This window comes from Eucyclogobius newberryi, unplaced genomic scaffold (genome assembly GCF_026437365.1).
Source record: "Eucyclogobius newberryi isolate DKJ021-1_F unplaced genomic scaffold, fEucNew1.0.hap1 SCAF_7, whole genome shotgun sequence".
Classification (NCBI taxonomy): domain Eukaryota; kingdom Metazoa; phylum Chordata; class Actinopteri; order Gobiiformes; family Gobiidae; genus Eucyclogobius; species Eucyclogobius newberryi.
The window spans coordinates 23,113,502-23,138,365 of record NW_027316389.1 but is presented as its reverse complement, the minus strand read 5'-3'; the positions used below and the strand labels follow the sequence as shown (position 1 = coordinate 23,138,365).

Below are 24,864 nucleotides of genomic sequence, written 5' to 3'. Positions count from 1 at the left end.
GCAAAAGCTCCGCTGCTACACGTGCGTTTGTTTATTAGCGCGACGGATCGCATCACATCTCTTGTCTCCGCAGATTTCCGTCTTTTCTAAGCCAGCTCCAACACAGTCTTTCTCTGTCGTCCCTCAGCCATTTTTGTACTTTACACTGAAGGGAAACGTTCTGCTATCCTGAGAACGATGCTGCAGGTGTGCAGTAGCCTGAAGGAATGACTGACATGTGGGAGAACTACTCGGCTGTCCACGCCACGAAGAAATGAGACTCAGATTGGTCGCAAAAATCCTCTATTATTCCTTAAAGCACCCAAGTAATGTGCCTCAAATCTGTTTGGTCACGTGTGAGATGTCACTTTAAACACACGCAAAAATCACATTGGCACCTAATCTGACCCAAACTGTAGCTATTTTAATTGCAATAACCAGCATGGCAAATGACTAAGACATATTTATAATATAGATATGAGAGTGCTGCATTTAAATAGTACTTGTTGAGGAAACTTAGATAGGAAATAATATAACTATAAATAATATAACTACAATTTGCATACAAGTGCCATGCAGTATAGCATCCATGCGTTCCAAGTGAACAACCTGCATGAGCAATCAAGCGGGGCAAATGAGGCATCAACAGGCATCAAAGGGCAAACAACATGTGTGAACAATGGACAAGGAGTTTAGCGCATTGGATGCTTAGAGTGATCAATGAAAACACAACATTCAACATGCTCCGGGACCCGACTGGCCTAATTGGGTGTTTTTAAAACTCATAGGCAAAATCTTCCTTTTCACAATTATTAGTAATGTGCAGTGATAGAAAATGTCCCCATGAAAGTTGAATGAGTTGCCTGTAAAGGCTTTCATTGGCTTTTTAAAGAAAGTCCAGGCCTACAATTTGTCAAAGACTCTAAAATATTCAAAATACATCCATTTTAGCACAGCTTTCTCAGAAAATGGTTTAGTGAGTAGTGCATCTAAAAGGGCCGATATTGTCGCAGATTAAATGTGGACTGAAACAGTGTTAAAAAAAATAGCCCATGTTATCCGAGGCTTATCTTATGTATTTTATAACCCCTTCTAAATCAGAAAATGTTTACTGGCAAATGCATGACTTAAAGGCGCAATGGACGATTTTTCGGCGATTTGAGAACGCAGGCGGAAGTGCGCATGCGCACTCTCCCGTGCGGACTGATACAACACACACGTGCGTTTGTTTATTAGCGCGACGGATCGCATCGCATCTCTCGTCTCCCGTAGATTTCAGTCTTCTTCTGCGTCAGCTCGAACTGTCTTTCTCCGTCTTCATTTTGCCCCGTACACTGAGGGAACTATATTATGTATAGATCAATGCGCTTAGACACGCGGAAATGTGGGACGAGCCGCACGCGGCCGCAGGTGTGCGATAGGTGCGTTTTATGATTGATACATGGCAGGACTAATCGGCAGTCCACGCCACGAGGAAATAAGACTCAGATTTATGCCAAAAAAATCATCCATTCACCCTTTAACATTTAGAAGCGCTAGAGAAAAAAAACATCATATACCCACAAACAAGCCCAGATTTAATTATCTTCTCATCAACGTCTCCAGCACTGAGAATTTCCACAACTTTTCACGTAATTACATCAAGTCCATAGAGTTTAGATTCTGCTTCAGGATAATATGCATGTAGAATGCCGTTTTATCCTCAAAAATACGGAGATTGACTTATACACCTTTAGTTGGGTGTGTATGCTTACGTGTTTGCTAATGATGCAGAGGGTCCTGCAATTTTGGTGTTCTCTGCCTACTCTGGTGTGTGAATGTGTGTGTGAATGAGTGAGTGGTTTCTTAATGTAAGCTTACATTAAGAAAGAAGCTTAATGTGAGCTTAAGAATCTCTTTTGCAGGGGAGTCCTTGCCTCAGAGGGGAGGAGCCTATTTTACATGCTTTGAGTGCTTGAAGGTAGAAAAGAACTATATAAATGTGACCATTATAAATGCGACAATTAGACAAATAATAATTATTTTCTTCTCATCCTCTATCTTGCTCATTTGCTCAGGGCAAACACAGAATCAGAGCCAGACATGGAGGAAGGCAAATACGAGTAAATCATCTCACACAGAGAAATCAAGGACAGATGGAACAGTAGGGATGCTGCTGCTTGAACGTGTTCTCTGTATGTTAAGCTTCAAAAGTGCTGCATGTTGTATTACAATCCGATACGAGATTCAAATGGACAATATTCATGTAGCCTCCAATTCTACAATAAGAAAGTCTCAATTGACCAGGAGTGCTCATTCAAAGCGCATATAAATCAAGCCTGCAAAGCAACCTATTTCCATCTGCGTAATATAGCTAAAATGAGAAAAAATCTTACCTAAAAGAGATGCTGAAAACCCTTTTATGTATTTGTTAAATCTAGATTAAATTACTGTAACTCCCTGCTCGCAGTGTTGTCTAAAAGCTCCATAAAAAGCTTTCAACTGCAGCAAGATTACTAACAGGAACTAAAAGAAGAGAGCACATTACGCTGGTGTTGGAGTCTCTTCACTGGCTCCTGTCGAGTTTAAAATCAAATTTAAAATTGTCCTACTCCTGACTTACAAAGCCAAAAATCCCGGTATACCTCAAAGATGCTATAGTAACATATCCGCCAAACAGAGCTCTTCACTCTCAAAATACTGGCCTTCCGTTGGTCCCAAGAGTCTCTAAAAGCACAGTAAGAGGTAGAGCGTTAAGCTACCAAGCTCCTATGTTATGGAATCAGCTCTTGTCCATGTTTAAGAGGCCGACACACTCCTGTCATTTAAAACCAGGCTTAAGACGTTCCTTTTTGAAATGGCTTCTGGTCAGGGCAGTTAGGAAGAGAAATAAAAACCTACACTTTCACAGCTACGCTGCGCTAGGAGCAACTATGCTGGGGGAAGAACGGCAGTTTGAGCACTCTCCTCTGCTTCTGACTCCCTTTTCTATCAGAAATATTTAATATTTAATTTCACTAGCAATCTATTCATTGCTTTTTCTCCTACTTCCCAGAGGGAAGTGGAACAGGCACATTGATGACCTGTGGATCTAGATGCTTCTCAACTGCCTGGAGCAACGCTCTCTACTCCATATGGACAGTTCTTCATCTGCCTGGAAGAACTGGTTCTCCTTCTGAGTGGCTCCAGCCCCACTGTCTATCTCGCGTTCACCTGTCCATCTGAGGGAGTCGGATCTTTCCTTCACTGTGGAACTCCTCAAGGTTTCTACTTTTTCCCAAAGAAGTTTGGCAGTTTTTCCTTGCTGAGAAGGAGTGTCTAAGGACTGGGGAACTTGGGACATTTCCCTCAGGACACGGGATGCTGGAACATTGCCATGTCCCTATGAATATTGTTTAATCTGTTCTCACTGTTGCCCTTTGAGTCAACTGCTGTTTTTTGGTCGTTATAAAAAATACATTTAATTGAATTGAATTTACGATTGAAATCGCAAAACGTGGTCATCAGGATAAATGAAGAGCGTACACAATAACCATTTGCAGCAAAGAATATGTCTCTGTTCCATAAATAAGGGAATCAGCTTCAGAAGCGTGAATATGTGCCACAGATTTCCATTCTGTCATTCAGGCGTCAATCGAGTGAATCACAGCAAATTTTCTGGCGTTCAAACACGGGGCTGGCTCGTTTTGACGCTTTGTATATACACATAGTTAAATAAGGCCTACGGGCTTACAAAACAGACACTAAATGGATGATACCAAACTATCCTTTTACTGACAGTGGTTTAATGACTGTCCTCCCATTAACAACACCACGGTTCAATAAAGTTCAAAGAACATTTGACAAAGTGCGAATGAATCTAACTGTAAAACGAAAGTCTTGATATATTTTTTTACTATCCTGAGGACATTATTCATACAAAATGATGGCAATCTACCAGAAATGTGCAAAAATATGGCTGTAAAAGTTAAGGTCGGAAGAAAAAAATAAAAAGTGAATTATCGTAAAATGAAACACTAAAGTGTAGAAAATATCACTTTATACCCTTGTTTGGAACATTACACAGCAAGTTTCTATTCAATGTATCTTAATAAGCTCTTATACCTCCCAAACTCTAATTGCATTTAATGCAGTTACAGGGACCATTTAATTCTTCTCTGTTGTTGTAATGCATATTCATGTTTTATGCAGCCTCTGGGTTTTTCTTCACGTCCAGCTTTAAGAAATGCACTGACAGTAAATGTGTCAGGCATTTCTGTATTTGACAACTTTATGCAGCTTATGCCTGCAAGCGCCTTTTCCGGCCCAGCTATAAAAGTGTAGCCATGGGCCCGAGCTGTGAGAAGACCCCCCTGTTGTGTTATAATGCACATGGCAAAAACATTGGTGGAGTTTATGAGACAATGAGTGACAGAGATTTCATGTCGGTCACATAGTTTGTAAATAATAACTGTGTGTGTGCAAGGGATGATGGCCCAATTTTACACAGCAATGTTTCATGGTCATTGAAAATATACTTTATCTAAACTAAAATGTTGTCTATACATCCTTCCAGGAGGGACATGTTTAGAATAGCTGTGCACACAGCCTGGTACTATCTCATTCATTTTAATTAATCAAATAAAAAACTTGTAGATAACAGATAAATGTTTGTTGTTTATAAGATGTTTTTTGGCCCATAGGCTTTAATTGACAGGACAGTTGTAGCATAAAAGGGGGAAAAGGGGAAAAGGGTTTATAGACATTTAGCAAATGTGCAACATCCTTATCTGCAGCACCCAGCTCTTATTTTCTAAAGTTCACTAATTAATGTAGGATTTGTGGCACTTAGTGTAACAGAACAAAAATCGCTTTGTCAAACTGTTATGGCCTGCCATATTTTTGGTGCAATGTGTCCAGCATGACGTTAAATTGCTGATCGCTACTTCAAATAGAACTCTGCTAAACAAGGTGATGCTTTCTTATAAGGCCATAGTATTAAGGCAAGCGCACACCGGGACGCTTTGCTCAACACCGCGCCATGATTGGAACTTCTTCAATTGGATGCAGCTTTCTTCACATCTGCGGTGAGTACAGACACATCTCTGCTCTGTGACCGACGGAAGGGATTACATTAGTGCCAACATATGGAACAGTACCAGCCTTTAAATAAGACTATATTGTTTTTGTCTTCTATATATTTCTAGCAAACAGGGTTGTTGTTTTTTTCATTTGTGCCAAACTGACTAGGCCAGAAATGAGTCTTTACTTGAATGCTCTCCATGTCTACATTAATGAATGACAAAGTAATGGATACGTTATCTCCATATTTGAAATGTGCAGATTTGGTACAGAGGTCAGCACACTTTTAGCTATAAGTGTGAGCGAGTGAGACATATTTTGAGATCTCCCACCAGAGTGCAGACGTATCACACTGTGTCAAATTCACACTGCACTGGCACCTCTCTAATGTGATGTGGTTCCAGAATGTGCTCTGGGCACACAGACGGGCAGAACAGGTACAAAATTAGCATCAAACCGCACTCAAAGCGTACAGTCTAGAAAAGGTTAGTGAGGCAAACAACTTTCATATAAAATGACTCAAGTGTATTTATCATTTTGAATTGTTTCTCACTACCGCATACAAAAGTTAAGTATGAATCATCACGATCCCCTGTAAGAGTCCTAAAGATAATGTGTAGTTTTGTTTGATTTATTGCTGTGGTAGACTGTGACATAGGCAGATGCTGACTCTGCCCACACTTTACTTTGGAGTCAAACATGTTTGATGACATTAATCAGCCAAATCTACTGTCAAAGATGCCGCCCCACCTGCTGTGGCTCTCCCCACTGCACTACTCCGACAGCTCAACTTACATAGACTCATATAGAGATTTCTATAAATATCACATCAGGGAACAAAGCAGAGCACAGATGAGTTTACATGTCAAAAGATAAAGCGTATAGTTCCTGTGTGAATCTTGCAGGTGACGCAGGCTTTTGTCAATAAACACAAGTGTGAAAATGTGAATTTGTTTTGATTAATTTACCCTTCATAATACAGTAGTTTATTCTTGAGCCAGAGCATCGTTTAAGTCAGCAGTGAAATCCAGCACCAGCGCTGGGGCCACCTGATATCTGACCCACTACTGCGGATTCCCGTTACTGCTCTGCTAAGTGAAGGAAACAGGCACTCAGAGCTAATCTCCAGATGGGACAGCGTGTAAGATGGTGAGGTCATAAAAGAGAGGAACTTCACAAGCACAGCACGTCTGATGTGGATAGTTCACTCAAGAGTTGTACCATGTCTCCAGGCATTGACCAGAGTCTATACTGTACACTAGGGCTGTACTGATATTGAGATATTTCGTGTCAAACTTCTTGGAAATATGTGTATCAATACAGAGATGTGTATCGTCATTTGAAATGACACAGAGTCATTATAAATTGCGCTTCTTAACCTACAGACTGCTGCATCAAGATTGAATCTGAAGCTGAAATTTGACTTAATCATAAGACTGTTATATTCTGGTATTGAGGACATTATTATCATGAAATTCCAATGCATTTTGTTACTCTAATTAATTAAAACATAAATAAAATTGTTCAACCAATCTAAATATGATTTGTTATGTGATCAATATATACTCATTAATGCAACAAATACAATACAGACATTTCTTCGCTCAACTATAATTGCATATTTTCATTACCTTTTGAAAATTAACGGTTGTAATACATCTAGTTGCAGTTTGTAGTTGTAGGGAATCCATGTGTTTGGCTTGAACATACCAGATTGTGCAAGGTTCAAATCTTTTCATCTTATTGGCCTCTGGCTTCGTGGCCCCTGTATAAATAATTATAAATAGAGGCACCGGTCACATTTACTGAATTAAACTATATGCTGACTCCTCTGTCACTTCAACTAAAGGTCTATTATTCAAAACAAATCCCAAGTTTAATTTCGTCTCCCTGTTGTCTATTGCGTTATCTTCCTTCATAAATGCTCTTTTTGTATCAGTGACAAGGCCTAAATTCGTAAACACAGAAGTGAAGTGATAATGTAATCTGGCGGGGCTCTGGAGGGTAGATCCACTCACCACTTCTACACCAGGCACTTTCTATTAGCACAGTCAACAGTTCACTGCTCCATCAGGACGCAGCGAGGAGGAAGCAAAGTGCTCTCGGAGTGCTGCACTGGCAAAGGTTGGAGCTGACGCATGGACGCTAAAGACGTGTCATTTCACTTAGCAGTAGGTCTCCTTCATCCAAACGCTGGTGGTATTTGTTTTACAAGTCACGATTTTACAAAATACATAACACCTGATAATAGGTACAAAAATATGCCAACACAAGGCATCCAGCATATTTTGAAATAAAGTGTCATTGCCACAGTCGCACACAAAGAACAGAGTTGTCCATCTGCACAGGTGGTGAGCGGGATATGACTGATTACATGTCGAACAATATGGGTTTCTCTATGGCTCATGCCCATTTTGGTAGAAATGCAACAAGCACTGAATTACTAGACTTTATGAAAGAAGCACGCAAATAGAACATTGCATGAAAATGTATTTTAACAGTGCAATTTAAAGTGCAACATTCCAAGTTAAAGGTGGAATGAACGATTTTTTTCAGCAAATTTTTTATCATATTTTCTCGTTGCGTGGATAAATCATTTGTCCTGTCACATATCAATCATAAAACGCACCTATCGCTCACCTGCAGCCGCGTGCGGTTCGTCCCCACGTTTCCGCGTGCCTAAGCGCATGGATCTATCATAATATAGTTCCCTCAGTGTACGGGGCAAAATGAAGACGGAGAAAGACAGTTCGAGCTGACGCAGAAGTGGACAGAAATCTACGGGAGACGAGAGATGCGATGCGCTCCGTTGCGCTAATAAACAAACGCACGTGTGAGTTGTATCAGTCCACACGGGGGAGTGCGCATGCGCACTTCTGCCTGCATTCTCAAATCGCAGAAAAATCGGCCATTGCGCCTTTAACACACTTGTATTATATTATATATATTATTTTTGTGCAAATAAACAAACAAAGTACAAACAAAGTAGTTGCCTTGTTAGATAACAAAGTATATCAAAAAAGATGGAGGGGTCCTTTCTGGCTCTACAGCTACCTAGTAGTGCCTGATCAAAGACAAAGACAAAATTAAAGCCAGTGGCCAATATTCTAAATTGTTCAGACAGCCCTATATATATATATATATATATATATATATATATACACATCTCTAGGACTGAAAAGTATACATTTTAAGGGTTGTCTAGCATTTACCTTTAAGTAGGCATCACTTATTCTAGATACTAAATTTACAAAATACATAATACATAAATACATAACTAACTAAATTCCTGTTTCCAACACCCATTCTAACCAAACTTGTATTTTGTCTTTCTAATCTAATCTTTGATAGGAAAAATACACAGCAAGGATGCGCTGGGACGCATAGATAGCAACACAAGACATCTGAGCCTGGTCGACCAAGTCAGAGTAAGAAATGCAGTACTAGTTTTACAGGGTGGACTGGACAGGATAGGATCAAAGTACAATTTGCATCTTGTCTTTAGAATTAGCTTTTATTATTCTTGAAGCCACTAAATTATCATTGAATCTTATCTTTGACTACTATGTAATTTGTACAGCAAATACTTAACAGTATTTTAACTTAACTTGGAGAAGAGCCTCCTCCTGCTTGTTTCCTTGGAAATGTTGTTTCTTTGGCTATAATATTCCACACTATGGAGAGAAACGTATCTATGCATGGATAATGTTCTGAAGTACGGTGACTGTCCGCCTCCAGAGAGCTACTTTTACTTTTATTGGAGTAATATTTCACTTGGTGGATCTGTCCTTTTAATCAAGTAATGAAATGCAGTACATTGATCACCTCTGGTTATAGGAAATATTCAAATTTGGGTGTTGTCTATTGCCTCATAGTTCTCAGACATTAACACAAGTTTAAGTTAATCAATAATTGTAACTAGGTTTGGGCAATTTGACAAAAAAAGAAAAACATATTGATACAATTTTTAATTAGATTTTCTATTTCAGTTTTTCTCATTATAAGCTAATGAATATGGTTTTCATGCTTCCCTTTCTGACTATAAACAATGCAAATTTTTGCTATTTACCACAAAATATAGTTACATTTTCTGCTCCAGAGTCTGAGCTCCGTTCCAAAGAGCGTGCTTTTACTGTCAATAAAAATATAACAAATATCACATTGAAATGGACACTGGCAGGCTAAGCCACTGGTACATGTTTATTTACAAGAGAATTATGTGTCTGCTTCCTCCATATCGCTGTGCATATGCTCAACAAAAAACAGATGGACAACATTCTCCAAATGTTTGCCCAAAAACTGGTTAAATGGCATTACAATATTCAGCTCCCTCAACGTGGGATATCTTGCAAAAGGTCTGGAAACTAAAAGAATGTTTCCATTAGGTCAGTTTAAATAAATGTTGAGAGATTTGTAAATGGGATCTAAGTTTTGTAACTGTTTAGTTTAGGATTGACTGAACGTGTGTTGATGTTCTGACTTATCTGTGCTGTTGTCTTGGCCAGGACTCCCTTGAAAAAGTGTTTTTGATCTCAAGGGGACTTTAAATAAAGCTTTGGAAAGAAATACCCTTTAAGGATCAATAAAAGTTATTCTGATTCTGAAAAATAAATAAAAATGTGTCAGTTGTCTTAAGCCTTGTACTGTAAATCTTACCTCAAGCAGAACAGGAGCAACCATCTAGAAATAAATAGTGTTGTTATCTGTCAGTGTTATCTTTGACCTTAGTAGTATAGAACATAAACTAGAAAACTGCTAAAGTTGCTACGGTGCATTGGATATTTCTCCTAAATTTCTCTCTAAATCATGGCCTGTCATGGGGCTGAAGAAAAAGACTGTCCCACTTCTCCTCGCTTGATGTACCGCTCTACAGTACAATGTAGGCTCATTATGTGAAGTAGATGAGGGGGAAATAACTAAATAAAAATGTAATAAAAACCAAATGGCAGTCAATGATATTACAAAGATGGTAACTAGTAATAATGCATACTATGATAATGCTGGGACTGGCCGATCCAGCTGTGCCCTGGATACTACAAGGTCTGGCCTAATCTGATTACTAAATGTAGGCTGTAAGACAAGTTGGCTGTGGATTTAAAAATAATGATGACACAAACACAAATAGTCCATTAAATGGGACACCAACTGTCAGAGGATTTGATGTCATCCATTGAGAATTCACTCACTCACAGTGTAATCATGAATATGACAATAATAAGAGTAATACAAAGTGTACTCCAATGTAATAATGATGATTACAATAAACTTTTTACCTAGCCTATAATCAATCAGTTTTTAATGTGGACTGAACTATTATTTATTGAGATGTACCTCTACAGATTAATTCATGTATGTTTAATATCTTGATCTCATTGTTAATTAAAGTGCATCGTACAAAATTGACCACAATGGGAGAAGAGTGTCATCACGCTGGACTGCTATGGTGCACCCTCTAGTGCCAAAGTCTCAGCAACTCCATTTACACTATAACGCTGAAAGTGCTAATGTTCTCTTCCAAAAATATTCAAATACATAATTTTGTGTCGCTCTTGTTTGCAAATTGCAGAACATCCAGTTTCGTTTCATGCAACAACAAAAAAACCTCAAAAAGACATAACTGAAAAAACTGGCCCAAGCCCTCAGGATTTGTGCTGAGCCAGTGTCTTCAGCTGATTAGTTAATGCATTTCATGTTTTGTCATAGTTGCCTTATTCACAAGTGTACCACGCAACCTCTTACTTATGATGTGTCACAAACAATTTGGTAGAATTAATTAAAGATAAGAATAAACAGGGTCATAAAAAGGTTATTCTACACTGCCATAGAGTATAAAAAGGCTACAATAATCACAACAATATTCTATAATTACAATAGCCATGATTAATTACAGTGTCTTACAAACAATGTAGGGAAAAGACAAATAGAAACACAACGTTTGACAGCGAGTTGCAGAGACTAATTAGTGCACCTAATAATGCATAATTCTGCTCCGTCCACGCGCCCCGTCCTCGCGTGGGCCGGTGCACACGTGACACACGCGTGTAAACAAACCGCCTCACCTCTGATGTGCTCGTTGACCACGCTCTCCAGCCGCTCCAGCCTCTCGATGATCTTCAGCGTCTCGCCTTTACTGTCCTCCTCCAACTTTCTGCCGCCTGCGTCCCCGCGGCTCTCGCTAACTTTGGACGCCCCGTTGTTGTTGTTGTTGTTGTTGGCCACATAATTGGTCACCCAGCCCACGTAGAGCAGGCACACGATGTTGGTCATGCCGCTCAGGATCACGCATGTCGACACCAAAGTTTTCGTTCTCCTTGTGCAGAGCATCGCGCCGCGGCTCCATGGGCTCGCCTCGCGCTGTGTCCACGCGGCAGCTCCGAGTGCGCTCAAAAGTCCAGTGCGTGTCCGCGTCCAGCGCCCCGGGCCATGCTTGTTGACTCCGTGAGACTTGTCGGAGCGCAGTGACGTGTCGTCCCGAGTGCGGTGGAGGAGAATCCCGCTGAGCAGCCGGAGAGCAGCCGGAGAGCCGCGCTGACAGGCTGTGATCCCCCATCCAGCAGCATCCTCAGCGCGCGCCGAGCGGCCGGCCAATGGCAGCGAGCGGGGGCGGAGCCTGTTGCGCACAGCCAAAGCAGCGGGATCACGGAAAAGACTGTCATTTTAGAATGATTTAAGGTCAAGTTTGACAAAAGGCTACAAGAATGAAGGCATGAGCGATCGATCGAATTTGTTTGTTTGTTTTGTTTATTTTATTTTAAGAAAAATGGGGAACAATGCACATTTTAAACAAAATTATCCTAATCAATGTATCAAAAGGCTGCGACAAGTTGGCCACTGTCCAGGATGTACGCCTAAGGCCCGAAGTCACTGGGATAGGCTCCAGTCACCCGCGACCCCGAAAGGGAACGGATAGATGGATGTATCAAAAGGAATTCTCAAAAAAAATGTAATACACCAACTTTGACAAGTCCATAAATGCAAATAACCTATAAAAACAACAGAATATACATTTATGTTTTGTATTTCAGGTTTAGACTTGGATGGAAATCTTGTAAAGTCACAGTGTTAAAATAATGTGTGTAGCCTACTGCTTAGAGACTCAGGGAAACAACAATTCAAAATTGTTTTCAACTTTAAGATCAATTGTTCTAGTGTTTGGGTGTTAGTTTGTCTACACATTCACCCCTTAGTTTGAGGCTCACAGTCCATATTCTCTCACATGGATCTTACTGAAGGCCTTTGGCCTACGGACACTTTCATCTTTGTCTTTCATCCAATGCTTTTCCAATCACACACTCCGACCCAGACATGGCGCCAAATGAAAACTCTTCACTCAGCCATAGCAGGCAGCACATTGAGCCCAACTGGTCTGTGGCATAAATAATGCATTAGATGTGAAATATTGAGGCTCTCCTCTCTGCTGCTGTCTAGTTCGACTATCTGTCTGTCCAAGTGTCAGAATATGTCAATGCATTATTCTATCTGGGAAGAAATTTGATTATTTTGAATTCAAGAGACATAATCGAGAGTAATTTTCTTTCTAAAACTGACCAATTAAGAAAGCCGTGTGAGCATTATTGGTTTTATTGTAGGCTATGATATATTGTTCATAACATAAAGAATGCATCCATGGTTGACATTTTTCATGTCTTTTCATTTTTCATGTCTTAGAAGGAAGCAAATTACAAATTACAAGTTTATCAAAGTACTCTACAAATAATTTACTTTTACCAAGTTGAAAATAACACATCACTAATGCTGATCAAACTATTTGTTAAAATAAAGCTCAAACGTTCACCTTCCTTTAGTTCCTTAATCGTGCTCGTTACATCCCCATCCCTCGCCATCTCCTCATTGATACAGGCCAGGTCCTCAAACAAAACACATTTCTCCCCATCTGTGGACTAGGCCTGTGCTCAATATATCGATATTGTGATATATCGTGATGAACTTCTTGGCAATACGTGTATCGATACAGAGATGTGTATTGTGATACTTTTAAACAACGTGAAAGTCATTATAAATGGCCACATTCTACACTTCTGAACCTACAGACTGCTGCATCAAGGTTGAATCTGAGGAGCTGAAAATGTGACTTAATCAGAGGACAGTTGATATTGAGGACAATCTGAACATGAAATTCTAATCCATTTTCTTATTCTACTTAATAAAAAAAAATTATATTAGTAAACGTTTAACATATCCATTAATCAGGACATGTGTCGTTTAACTTCCCCGTATCGGGTTACGAATTGTATCATGAGGAACTAGGCAATACCCAGTGCTACTGTGGATCTCAGCACCCGCTCCAGCCATGCCAGCCATTCCTAATATTGTAAATAAAAACATCAAATTTAGAGCACTTTCGAACTTGGAATGAATTTCCTTTGTTAAGAGTGACCTTCCTATTTCGGTTTTGCTCACACAAGAAGAACAAAAGATTCAAAAGATGCAAGCATAAACAACTTTCAGAGGTAAGGGGGGACCACAGCGATGCTCAATAGATGACGTATCTTTTTAAATATTCAAAGGAACAGGCAAGGAGTACATCTTTGAAAATTACATAAATTTTCTTTTTGTAATGCACAACAAACTGCTAAAATTTAAATATATGGTTGCCCTCCCTTGTTTATTAAGAATACTGTATGGTCTTCCATCTGTCTGAAGTGAATAAATACTCGTCCATCTCTGTTAAATGGCCAGTGCTTGTTGCAGTATGTCTTCGCCTGGTCTCAATAATTTTTTTTATTTTATTTTCTGGGGAAAGACTTAGTATCTCTTTTTCAGGGGAGGAGCCACCATGTTTTTAGTTGTCGGGAAACCAGAGCATCCGGAGGAAACCTATGCAGAAAAGGGAAGAACATACAAACTCCACACAGAAAGGCCCCGCGCCGCCCGGGAATCACTCCCAGAAAATTCTTGCTGAGAAGCGAGAATGTCATCGGCTGTGCCACTGAGCTGCTGGATTAATTACCCCTCACTTTAAAGCTACCTCTAAAATAATCTTGTATTGATATATCATTCAATAAATCCTAAGGGTTTACGGTGGCCCTCTGGTCAAAGTGATGACAGCTGTACTTCTGTTAATGTGCATAATCGTCTGAAATTGGACCCAAGGGAATAAGCGAGTAGATCATTTGATAAAACTTGAGCGTGTGCCAGGTTGAGGCAAGTCATTTGTAGATCTTAAAATAATTGCTTTCAAAGTATTGAATTTAGTAACTTAAATTTAACAAAGGTGTTGAGAATATTTTAGCACCTATAAAATGCCTTTCACAGTCCAAAGCATTTAAATCTCTGGAAGTAATAGACTAATTGGAAATCAATGTTAAGATAAAAGATTGTTTTGTAATCCAACAAATTAATTTGTAGGATTTATAAACAAACCTAAATGCCTAAATAACAGTGTAGATATAAGACACATTAAAGGTGGAATGGACGATTTTTTTCAGCAAATTTTTTATCATATTTTCTCGTGGCGTGGATAAATCATTTGTCCTGCCACGTATCAATCATAAAACGCACCTATCGCTCACCTGCAGCCGGGTCAGGTTCGTGCCCACGTTTCCGCGTGCCTTAGCGCATGGATCTATCATAATATAGTTCCCTCAGTGTACGGGGCAAAATGAAGACGGAGAAAGACAGTTCGAGCTGACACAGAAGTGGACAGAAATCTACGGGAGACGAGCGATGCGCTCTGTTGCACTAATAAACAAACGCACGTGTGTGTTGCAGATTTGAGATAAAAGACTGGAAGAGCGTGTGCTTGGTTATTTCATACATTGTGACTAGTTCTGAAGTTATTCTAGGACAATGTATTCCACTTGGCTAGTTACACTCTACATACTCTAGACTCCACATAGCTGCATTTCTAATAATAATAAACCCACACGTGTTGAATCACCTGCTGAGCGCATCTATTCAAATTCACCACAGGAAAAAGGTGTGGAGGAAATTACCTGGAAGCACAATCTGCTCTGTGCCGTCGCAGAATGGTAAAATAGGCATACGGATTCATGCTACTAGCAGATTTTATTATAACAAAAGTTTTTAAACATTGTATTTTGTTTCCTTTTCAGTTTATCATAAATAATAGTTGCATAGTGAAGCAAAATTTGCTAAAGGAAATTGAACTTCAGAGATTCATGTGGAGATGAACTACCAAGAAGTTTTCTCAAGAGTTCTGATTCCCATAAGGTATAGTCAGAGGGTGGTCCCCTCCACTAAAATACTCAAAAATGCACAATACTGAGCCAATTGGATGAATACTGAGTAATTACTGGAAATACATATTCAATTAATATGGTATAAAATATTTTAAAATTCATATGGATATTGTTTTTGAAGCATTTTATATGCTAGTGAATAAATTATACTATTAAACTAGATTATAACCATTTTGATGTGAAATGATTGCATCAAAAACCTTTTGCAGTCTGTCTGAAAAGATTTGGAAATGTATATATTTGACAGGACCGCGCAGCGTGAAATGGGAAAAATGTGCATTACTCCTGCGTAATCCAATGTTGAATTCTAATGTTTCTTGTAATGCTACACATAACATTTGACAATCTCTACAAGTCAAGATAAGATTCATAATTTTTATTTGAGACCAGTGCAAGATAAAATGGAAAATTATTCTGATAATCTTGTGTTATCAACATCATCATCATGTGCTTATTTGTATGCTGCTGCTTGTTCGTTCCACATACACTCACAAACACCCATAGGTACCTGAGCCATAAATCTATGCACCACAAATCACATCATAGACTCCTCATACATCATTTTAATTAATTTTACACAAACATCGCAGCATGGTGGTTTTGATGTTGCACGTTATCCTCTATCTCTAGTGGGTTTACTCTGTTTCCTTTATTTGCTCACACAAAGGAATTAATCTCACATGGGAAACGGTATTCTAGATCATACTTCTGCTCATTTCTACGTGGTGCAGCATATTTAGACTATACTGACCATAGACAATACTATTAATATGTGTCCAAATATGCATTCATTTATATTCAAGGTAATGTCAATAGAAAGTTTATATTTATATCATTTATATTGTTTTTTATTTCTATTTGAGGTACACTATGGTTTAGCACAGGGAGTGTCCAAAATATGTCCCAGGGGCCAAATGTGGCCCTCAGACATTTTGTTAGCTCTCAGGCTTGTTGATTTGACCCACATTATTATATTCTTTTTTTTACAGCAGATTTTAGACCTACCATTTTAACCTCACATTTGGGGGTAAGTGTAACACATGGGCTAATAGTATAGACCTAAAAGTGTATATTAGTTTAAGTCTGTTCAGGTTCGACTCAAGAGGAAAAAGAGACGGTTCTCAATAACATTTTCCACAACAGAAAGTAGAGCGTGATATTCGATGAGCGCATACTGTCCAGTAGAGGATGTCTTGCGGTCATTAAACCCGTCCACAGCAAAAGTTGTGGAGATAGCCTCAACTATATCGCAGACCTAATTTTAAAGATTGTTCACACTAAATACCCTCTAGTTGCTCTATAGTCTATGTTTAAATATGCAGCAACATATAAATGTTTGCACAGCCCTGGATTAGCTCAGCATGACAAAACAATTTGAAATGTTTTTTTGTTCAAGTGTACATGGAGTTACAAAATATTTCACCCATTAAGCTCCAAAAATAATAGTATTAGGATTTTGCTGGCTAAAAATTCTATTTGGCTCTCAATAATGCTCAAAAGACCTGCCCACTGCAAAGCCTGATGAGGTATTGTAAACAAAGTTAAAATCAGAATCTACACATTTTACCAGATTTGTTTGCGTAAAATCTGTTCTGCCCCAGCACAGATCAAGCGACACATTGGCGACACCCTCGCCTATTTAGCCTTTAGCTGCGAGCTAATCCGGTAGTTCTCAGTCCACCGAACATAGTAGTGCTCTTCTCCCACACGAGCATGTATGAGGAGCACACATTCGACCTTTGTGAAAGCTGTAGGTGACCTATTTATACATTTCACTCGCTTGGAAAAATGCTTTCTGGACTGTGGAGGAATTTTTGGCTGAAGTTCCAATGGCCACTAGTTATAAGCTCCAACTTATGACAAGTTTAAGCTTGCAATATCCTATCCAGATATTTTAATAAATAGATGCTACAAATATATTGTAAAAGCATCTATTTCGGTGAAAAGCGTTTTATTCTCAGAGAAGCAGGGGAAGTGTGCCGTTAGCATGCTAATATTTATTAGCTTTACGGGAAAAACTCACTCAGAGACTTGTGAAAAATGCTTATAAACTCATCATGTTGTTAAAACAAACCTATAATACATCCATGAAACAAACTAGTTCTGTTTGTTCACGTTTCAAAACCTTAAAAATCAGGTACAGCTCCTTTAATGTATCAGTGAAAATTGGCAGTTTATAAAGTTTCAGAAACAGATTTTATAATACGTCTTTAAGTAGTCATTAAAGGCGCAATGGACGATTTTTCATCGATTTGAGAACTCAGGCGGAAGTGCACATGCGCACTCCCCCGTGTGGACTGATACAACACACACGTGCGTTTGTTTATTAGCGCAACGGAGCGCATCGCATCTCTCGTCTCCCGTAGATTTCCGTCTCTTCTGAGTCAGCTTGAACTGTCTTTCTCCGTCTTCATTTTGTCCCGTACAATGAGGGAACTATATTGTGATAGATTCATGCGCTTAGACACGCGGAAACGTGGGGACGAGCCGCACGCGGCTGCAGGTGAGGTGTGTTTTATGATTGATACGTGGCAGGACTAATCGGCAGTCCACGCCACGAGGAAATAAGACTCAGATTTGGGCCCAAAAAATCGTCCATTCAACCTTTAAGTTACCACATAAAAACCGAGCAAGCAAACTTAAAGCTTTTTTGTTTTGTTTTTTAATGAATGGGTAATTTACTTCAGGAACTTTGTCAGGAGCATGTTCTTTGTTGTCTCCATGCAGGCACAGGTGATGGCTGAAATTGGTGCTGCTGACTACTGAAGCTGACCGATGACCTGTGGAAAGGCTAGATACACAAACACACGCACACTCGCACAAACACACACATACTTTGGCACATATTTGAATTAATAGCAACTGTTCAAATTTCAGTAGAAAGAGAGACATTTACCGCTTTAAATCTACCGGTGGATATAATATGTAAAGGGCGTCTAATGATCCTTAAGTCCCATGTCGATTGTCATCTACTGCTACGTACAGACGATGGGATGTGACTGGTCCAGTGGTTGCCATCAGCAGCTGTGGGCTCTGCATTAGTGCTGCTGTCATGGCCACTCTCCCTCCCTAAGTGAACCGACAAGATGTGAGATGGGCTTCGTGGCTCTCCATTAACCACTTGCCAAATCGTCTCCACACCTTCTGACAGGCTGAGCTGGAAAAAAAAAAAAAGGGATATAACCTGCTGTAGGGCAGTGCACCACAGGGAATCTCTTCACGTCTCACCCACTTCACAGAAATTATAACTATCTGAAGTGTGTCTGAGTTCATTCAGGTCGTGACGCTTGATGTAAGAAAAGATGCCTTTGATATTGTCTGATTTGCTGCAATAGGGATTAATTACAATTTAGTCCTAATTTAATTTAAATTTAATCCAATTAGCAAAAAACAAAAAACAAAATTCATGTTACTTAATGCCTCCTGCCAACACTGTAACACAAACCTTTAAAACTGCTCGTACTGTGAAGATCAGCAGTAATCATAGTCCTACAGTGATCGATGAATCTGTTTCATTTTAAATTTGTTTTATATACATTTTTTCCATTTAAAATGAACGAAATGTAAAGAGATAATCTACATGTCATCAGTTATAACTGTATAAAAGAAAAAGTAATATGTCTTCTTTAAAGAAACTATTACTGGTATAATTTTTGTGTTGAAAATTATATTCTATCATCTAAAAAAAGTGTTTTTGACACCATTGTGCTATCAAAATTGCAAATTTATGCGCTTTGGGACTGTGTTATTGTTCATTAATATTGGACATAGATTAACAAAGCATTGTAGACAAATTGACTTCGGAACCATGTATTTGGGCTTCAAAACCCTTGCCTTAGACACAGTAAATGTATAACTTTGCTCATTCTTTTTTTCTGCTACTGGCCGTGTTCTGTTTTTTGTTTGTGTTCTTCCCCTGTTCTGATTTATATATTTAAAACCTGAAGAAAAAAATAATCTGTATCTAGTATCAAATCCTTTCCTTTGTATCAACATCAAGGGAAGGGAGGTCTATTGCCCTAAAGAATCTGGTCAGAATGCATTATTTTTATCCTACACATTGTGGTCAAGGTGTATGTTGTTAACTTTTGCGGTAAGCGCAAATGTGGATTTAAAAGAAAATGGTCTATTGTGTTAAAATAAATGGTTATTTTCCTTTCAGCCATTGTTGCTGCTCTGCACAACGAGAAGCAGAAATTCTTCAAAAGCAACAATACAATGCACGTGCGTGTCGCAGAGCGAGGCTCTGATAAGATCAGAATTAAGATCACCTCATCAGTTTTACTGCGCGTAGAAAGGAAATCCTCCACCCTTCAGGCAGTTTTGTCTCCCGGTTCTTTCATTGTATTTGGTGACAGGCAATATTAATCTGTCAGGTACAGAGATAAGATTAATAACATTTATTTTTAACTCTGTTAGACTTTCGTATAAAACATATAAAGTACACCTTCTGGGTTGTCAAAAATCAATATCAAGATACTAATGAATAATGAAACTAGTATTGAAACTAGATACTCAAGCAGGTGTCCGTATTCATTTTTTAAAGAAATCAATCACATAAGTAGGTCAAAGTCGCACATTTACTGAATGCTCTTCACCAAAAACTAGTAAAGAAAAAAAAATTGAATAGGAAATGTCTCTTTTTATCATTTTATTTTATCATTATGGTATCTAAATCAAACTTGAGCTTTTTCCTCAAATGTTACTATTGTGACATGTACCAACACTAATACATACTAATACGATTGTGAAAGTTTTATCAAAAAATAGTAAGGTTCAAGTTTATGATTATATCAGGCTCATGAAATTTTAAATATTTTAGTCATGGATCGTCTTAGAGCAGCGAGGTCGAAGGGCACACAGGTCAAAGTTAGAATACAAACAAGCAAGGACAGGAAATCACAATGCGTTCAACTTTAAGAAAAGGTGAGTGTCTGTTTAGAAGGAGCTGTGAGGAGGTGAGCTGCAGGGTTAGCAGTGATTGCAAGAATGGAAATGCATGAGTAAAACACAAATCAATGAAAAGTATTGAACCAGCTTTCAATTACTTGTCCTTGTTCACAGCTTTTTGTTATCTTCTACAATAATTTGTAAAATGGTCATCTCAAAATGCAAGCTGTTTTTTTAAATGTGCTTGGAATCACAAAGATTATTTTAGCACACAGTAAGCTCTACCAAAAGATATCACAATATGTCCCTATTTTAAGCTTCACCGCCCCACCACTGACTCCATCCTTCTGTAGCATCCATCACACTGGTTTTCTTGTCTCTTCCAAAGCAAATCTTAGGCCTGTACTCTCACAGTCGCATGATTGGCTGTCATATTGGCTTCTAGAAACGCTGTCTCTGTGGCTCGCCAACCTGCTCAGGAAACTTCTGCCTGCCCCGCGCTGAAATAAAACTTCTGAGAGCTGTCATCGCTCCCATGCAGCCTGCACCACACTACAAATGTCTTCAAACTCAAGACTGGAACTATACTGCTACTTAAAACGAGGTTCTATTAGATTTAAAGATGTGTTATTCTCATAGACCTAAAACAATAGAGTTAACTGGTAACTGCTAAAATCTAAACCAAAAATGTTTTAAGAAATTGGGTTTTTTGAGGGTTTATTTCCATTTCCTCTCACTTTCTCCTAAAGCATGAATGTCCTAAATTGTGAAAGTAACCAACCACAATGGAATTTAAGCTAAAGATTACACACTAAAATAAACTGTATCTGGGCCGGTCACAGAAACACATTTTGAGGCATGATACATTACTTCAGAAATGAATACAATAAACGATTAAATGACTTTGACACAACAATAAAACAGCAGGAGAATCCAATTGAACCATTTTTAAATGTACAGTATTGTTAAAATACTTGAGCTGAAACAATAAATAACTATGGTATTAATGAAGCTATAATTAGCTATAGAAATTACTTATTGAACCCTCTTCAGCTCAAATCTGATCATATTACAGAAAAATAACTAACTAGTGTAAAGAAAATATACACATGATAAATATAAGAAGCAATAACACTGTGTTTGTGTCAAATGATGAATGATTGAGCGTCCATGCATTCTTGTGGCTACTGTAGAACAACTTCACTTCCATACAAATTGGATCCAGTCTGTCCCTCATTCAAGTCATTGAATCAAACTTGAAGACAGGCAAATAACTATCTTCTAAAGAAAGCTCAACACTTCCTGTCCTTATTGCTGTCAATGTGGACGAGCTCCCATTGAACACTTCACCCTCAATTCAAAGTAATAACAAGTCAAGAGAGGAGTTTTTCAGCATTGACACATAAAAGGTTCCTGAGTGTGAGTCTGAAGAGTTCTCACGCTCTCTCAGCTGCATAAGCCACTGAAAGGCCCTTATATTTGTCAAAGGAATTACAGTATACAACATCTGTGTAATGAAATCCCCAGTCGCCCGTGTAGGGTCCATAGCAAAAGGTGGTTGAATTCTCACAGGAATTCATGCTTTTTTGCGATATTACATAATAACCCATAACTGTGCTTTAGTGGTTCTCGTGCAGACGGTCACCTCTTTGTAACCTGCAGATTTTCATTCCGGATCTGTTTTTTCTTTGCCATTTTGCTCAACACATAATCATTAATTTACAGGTGCACTACTTTTCTGGTAGAAGGTGTGTGCCACCAGATTGTCTCCATGGAGATGCGCTTGGTTTACCTGGAATGTTCTAAATTATGGCATGCATAGCCTAGACTTTATTAGGATTAAGTAAATCAGTCACTGGACTTTTACGTGCACAGGTAACTCACTGACTATTTTCCAAGTCTACATGGGTTAATTTTTTAAAAATGTGGGGCTAAGAGACATTCAGGGGTACTGTAACATAAGCAGTACAACTTTATAGTTATAATGGATAATAAAAACAGCTATCACACATCATTTTTGCAAACAAGAGACAACTTATTTACTTACAGTATTTGATTTTCAAAGGCTACGAACTGCTTTGCTCACAAGTTATTGGCTCTCCACAGCACAAATAAACACATTGAAGCTCCGAAAGTGTTTCATTTCACTTTAGTTGACCAAAACAATGAGTAGCTATTCTGTTTAATGTAGACCAGCTATTCAGTTTTCCAGGTGAGCATGTAAATGTACTGACTGACATATAAGTATATATTAAATCAACAGTGTATATGTACTGTATGTACTGTACTGTATGTATTGTACATACTGTACTGCATGTATGTACAAATGTACATATATAAATATCTGAATGTGTCTTCCTCATCAAGACTATACATCTGTACAAACGTTCTTCAGTAGTTTCTTTCCTTGAAACACTGAAAGTCAATAATGATCACACAATCTCAAGTACTGAGCTCATCCAAGTGTCCCCCAAGGTCACTCCAGAAGGGTTTGTCTGGTACTTATATAACAGGGCCCCATTGAAGGAGATACTAGGAGGAACCTTTAGACACTGCTCCCTATGGCCTATAGAATATGTGAACACAGTGTGTCAGGCTCTTTCAGAGAGCGACAAAATGTGCAATTACTTTCATTTCATCTCAGCTGGGCGGAAGATTGGTGCCAACCAAGTTTAACAAGAAATTGCAATCTTAACTACCTCCAAAAACTCAGCAGATGTCCCAGCCATAAAACAGACATTCAATCAAGAAGATTAAATTCAAAAGAAGAGAGAAGAATATTTTGAAAATATACTAGGGTCTGGGAGTTTTGAGAGAAAATTCACACACAAAAATAGACAAATTTAATAGACATGTTTTTGTTTGTGCTAATTTTGCTATGAAAGAAATAACTGATGGAGGAGAATTAATCCAGAAGTATTTATTTTACACTTCAGAGAAGCTGCTTTAAAATCTTTCAATTTTAGTCTGGTACTTTAAGTGTCTCCCATAAGAATCCCTCACCTGCAGTGTGCTTAATTGCACCCAAAATGTAGGCCCTGCAGATTTAGCACATATAGGAAGGCCATATGTTAACTGAATTTGGCGATGAAAGAAGTGGATATAAAATGGATGCAGATTTAATTAAAGTAGAATGACTTTGTTTAATCGTGCATTGCAAAACTTTTCTGGTGGAACTTGCCTCCACGGAGCTTTTATTGCCTTGACTGGAATTTTCCACTTTAAAGCATTAAACTTATACAATGAAAACAAGCAGGTGATGCCACCAGGTCAAGTTAAGGGCCAGATCTGTGGAGAGGTGACTTGGCTGACAATACACTGGTGCACTTCCTGCTAAGTGTGCTTTGTTTGTGCTTCTATCAAATACCAGTATCAAACAAACAAGTGCACATCTGGTCAATTTGAAATCATAGGTCTCATGGAGCGTACCCGAGCCCACAGAGAGCAAACTTACTTGGGAAAAATAATGAAAGCACAAACATACATGCTAATGTAATGAGGGAAATTAGAGATGAACAGACTTCAGAAAAATACATTTATGTGCTGCTTAGTCACACAAAGTTACTTGCTCATTTGAATTTTATCCATTTCCAATGTTCTTCTCTGTATTTAGTCAAAGTCACTGCTCCAAACTCCAGATTGAAAAATAATGATAAAATTGCCTGTAATTTCTTCTCATTTCTATTCAACAATCTGACACCGTGCGCCCTACAGGATGCATCACCTTCTGCTGGTGACAGGTGGTACTGTACAGTTCAGTTCAAAAGTCAAATGAGAAAACGAACAAGAAAATACAGTCATCAAAATGAGAAAGTTAAGCTGTTAAAATATAGAAAATGTTTTAGTTTCAACAACAAACCTTAGACTTAGACAAACTTTACTGATAAGGGACATTTCTCATTTCAGCTTCTGTTGGAGTCTATACCAATGCTCTGGCTTTAGTAAGGCCAAACATTCTATCCTAAACCTACTGACCCACCCACCAGTTAAGAATCACTGCCCTTGGACATGGTTTCTGAAGAATTTCACATTGATGTGGCTATTTCCATGCTCTCTTCCTCTCTTTCACTCATCCCACCGCACATTGACATTTTCCATTTTGTCTTGAGTTTATTCTCAGAAAACAAGCGCAGAGAGCGAGGCAGACATATTGACTTTGTGTCACACTCATTCACACAGCCTGACCCTATCTATACATGGAGCTTTGTACAGAGACCTCCCACTGAGAGCAGGTGGCATTTGAGAGATCCGACAGACAAGAGGCATACAATAAAACAAACCCTGACACTCTTTACATTACACTGGTGAAATGGTCATAGTCTCTGGTTATCAATCCTGTGTAAATGGAGGCAATCATTTTTATTACTTAGGTCACATTCACAATATGAACTGAACTGGACTGTTCGATTGAGGACCAAAGTTGCAACATTGTCTCCATCTCTTGACTGGTACCATTGGCGTTCACAATACACTTTTATCAATTGAACCAAATGTCCATATCTCCCCTTCCCCTGTAGGGGCACTGTGTACAGAATCAGTCAAAAGAATGGCAAGGAAATGTGAGGAAGAGACCCAGAGCTCTGCCTGATCCGTGTCACATAAACAAACTTGGAGCGGGACTTTAGCAGTGTTTGGATTCATTCTTTGGCTTGTGTGGATTTACCCCACAACCTGCCCCACATGTGCACAACCTGCCCTACATGTCCACAACCTGCCCTACATGTCCACAACC

At 38.8% G+C, this 24,864-nt stretch overlaps 1 protein-coding gene across 2 annotated transcripts in view; it reads right to left on the bottom strand.

Annotated features, from left to right (window-relative positions):
- Positions 1–11,491, bottom strand: part of LOC140349582 (polypeptide N-acetylgalactosaminyltransferase 18-like) — a 142,097-nt gene extending 130,606 nt beyond the window's left edge. Inside the window, exon 1 of one of the 2 annotated variants that reach the window (XM_072435970.1) lies at positions 11,079–11,491. In XM_072435970.1, the coding sequence (XP_072292071.1) occupies positions 11,079–11,343 (265 nt within the window). In that variant the 5' untranslated portion in view covers positions 11,344–11,491. The remainder of the gene's footprint in view (positions 1–11,078) is intronic. The other variant, XM_072435969.1, reaches the window with a different exon arrangement.
- Positions 11,492–24,864: the final 13,373 nt, after the last annotated feature.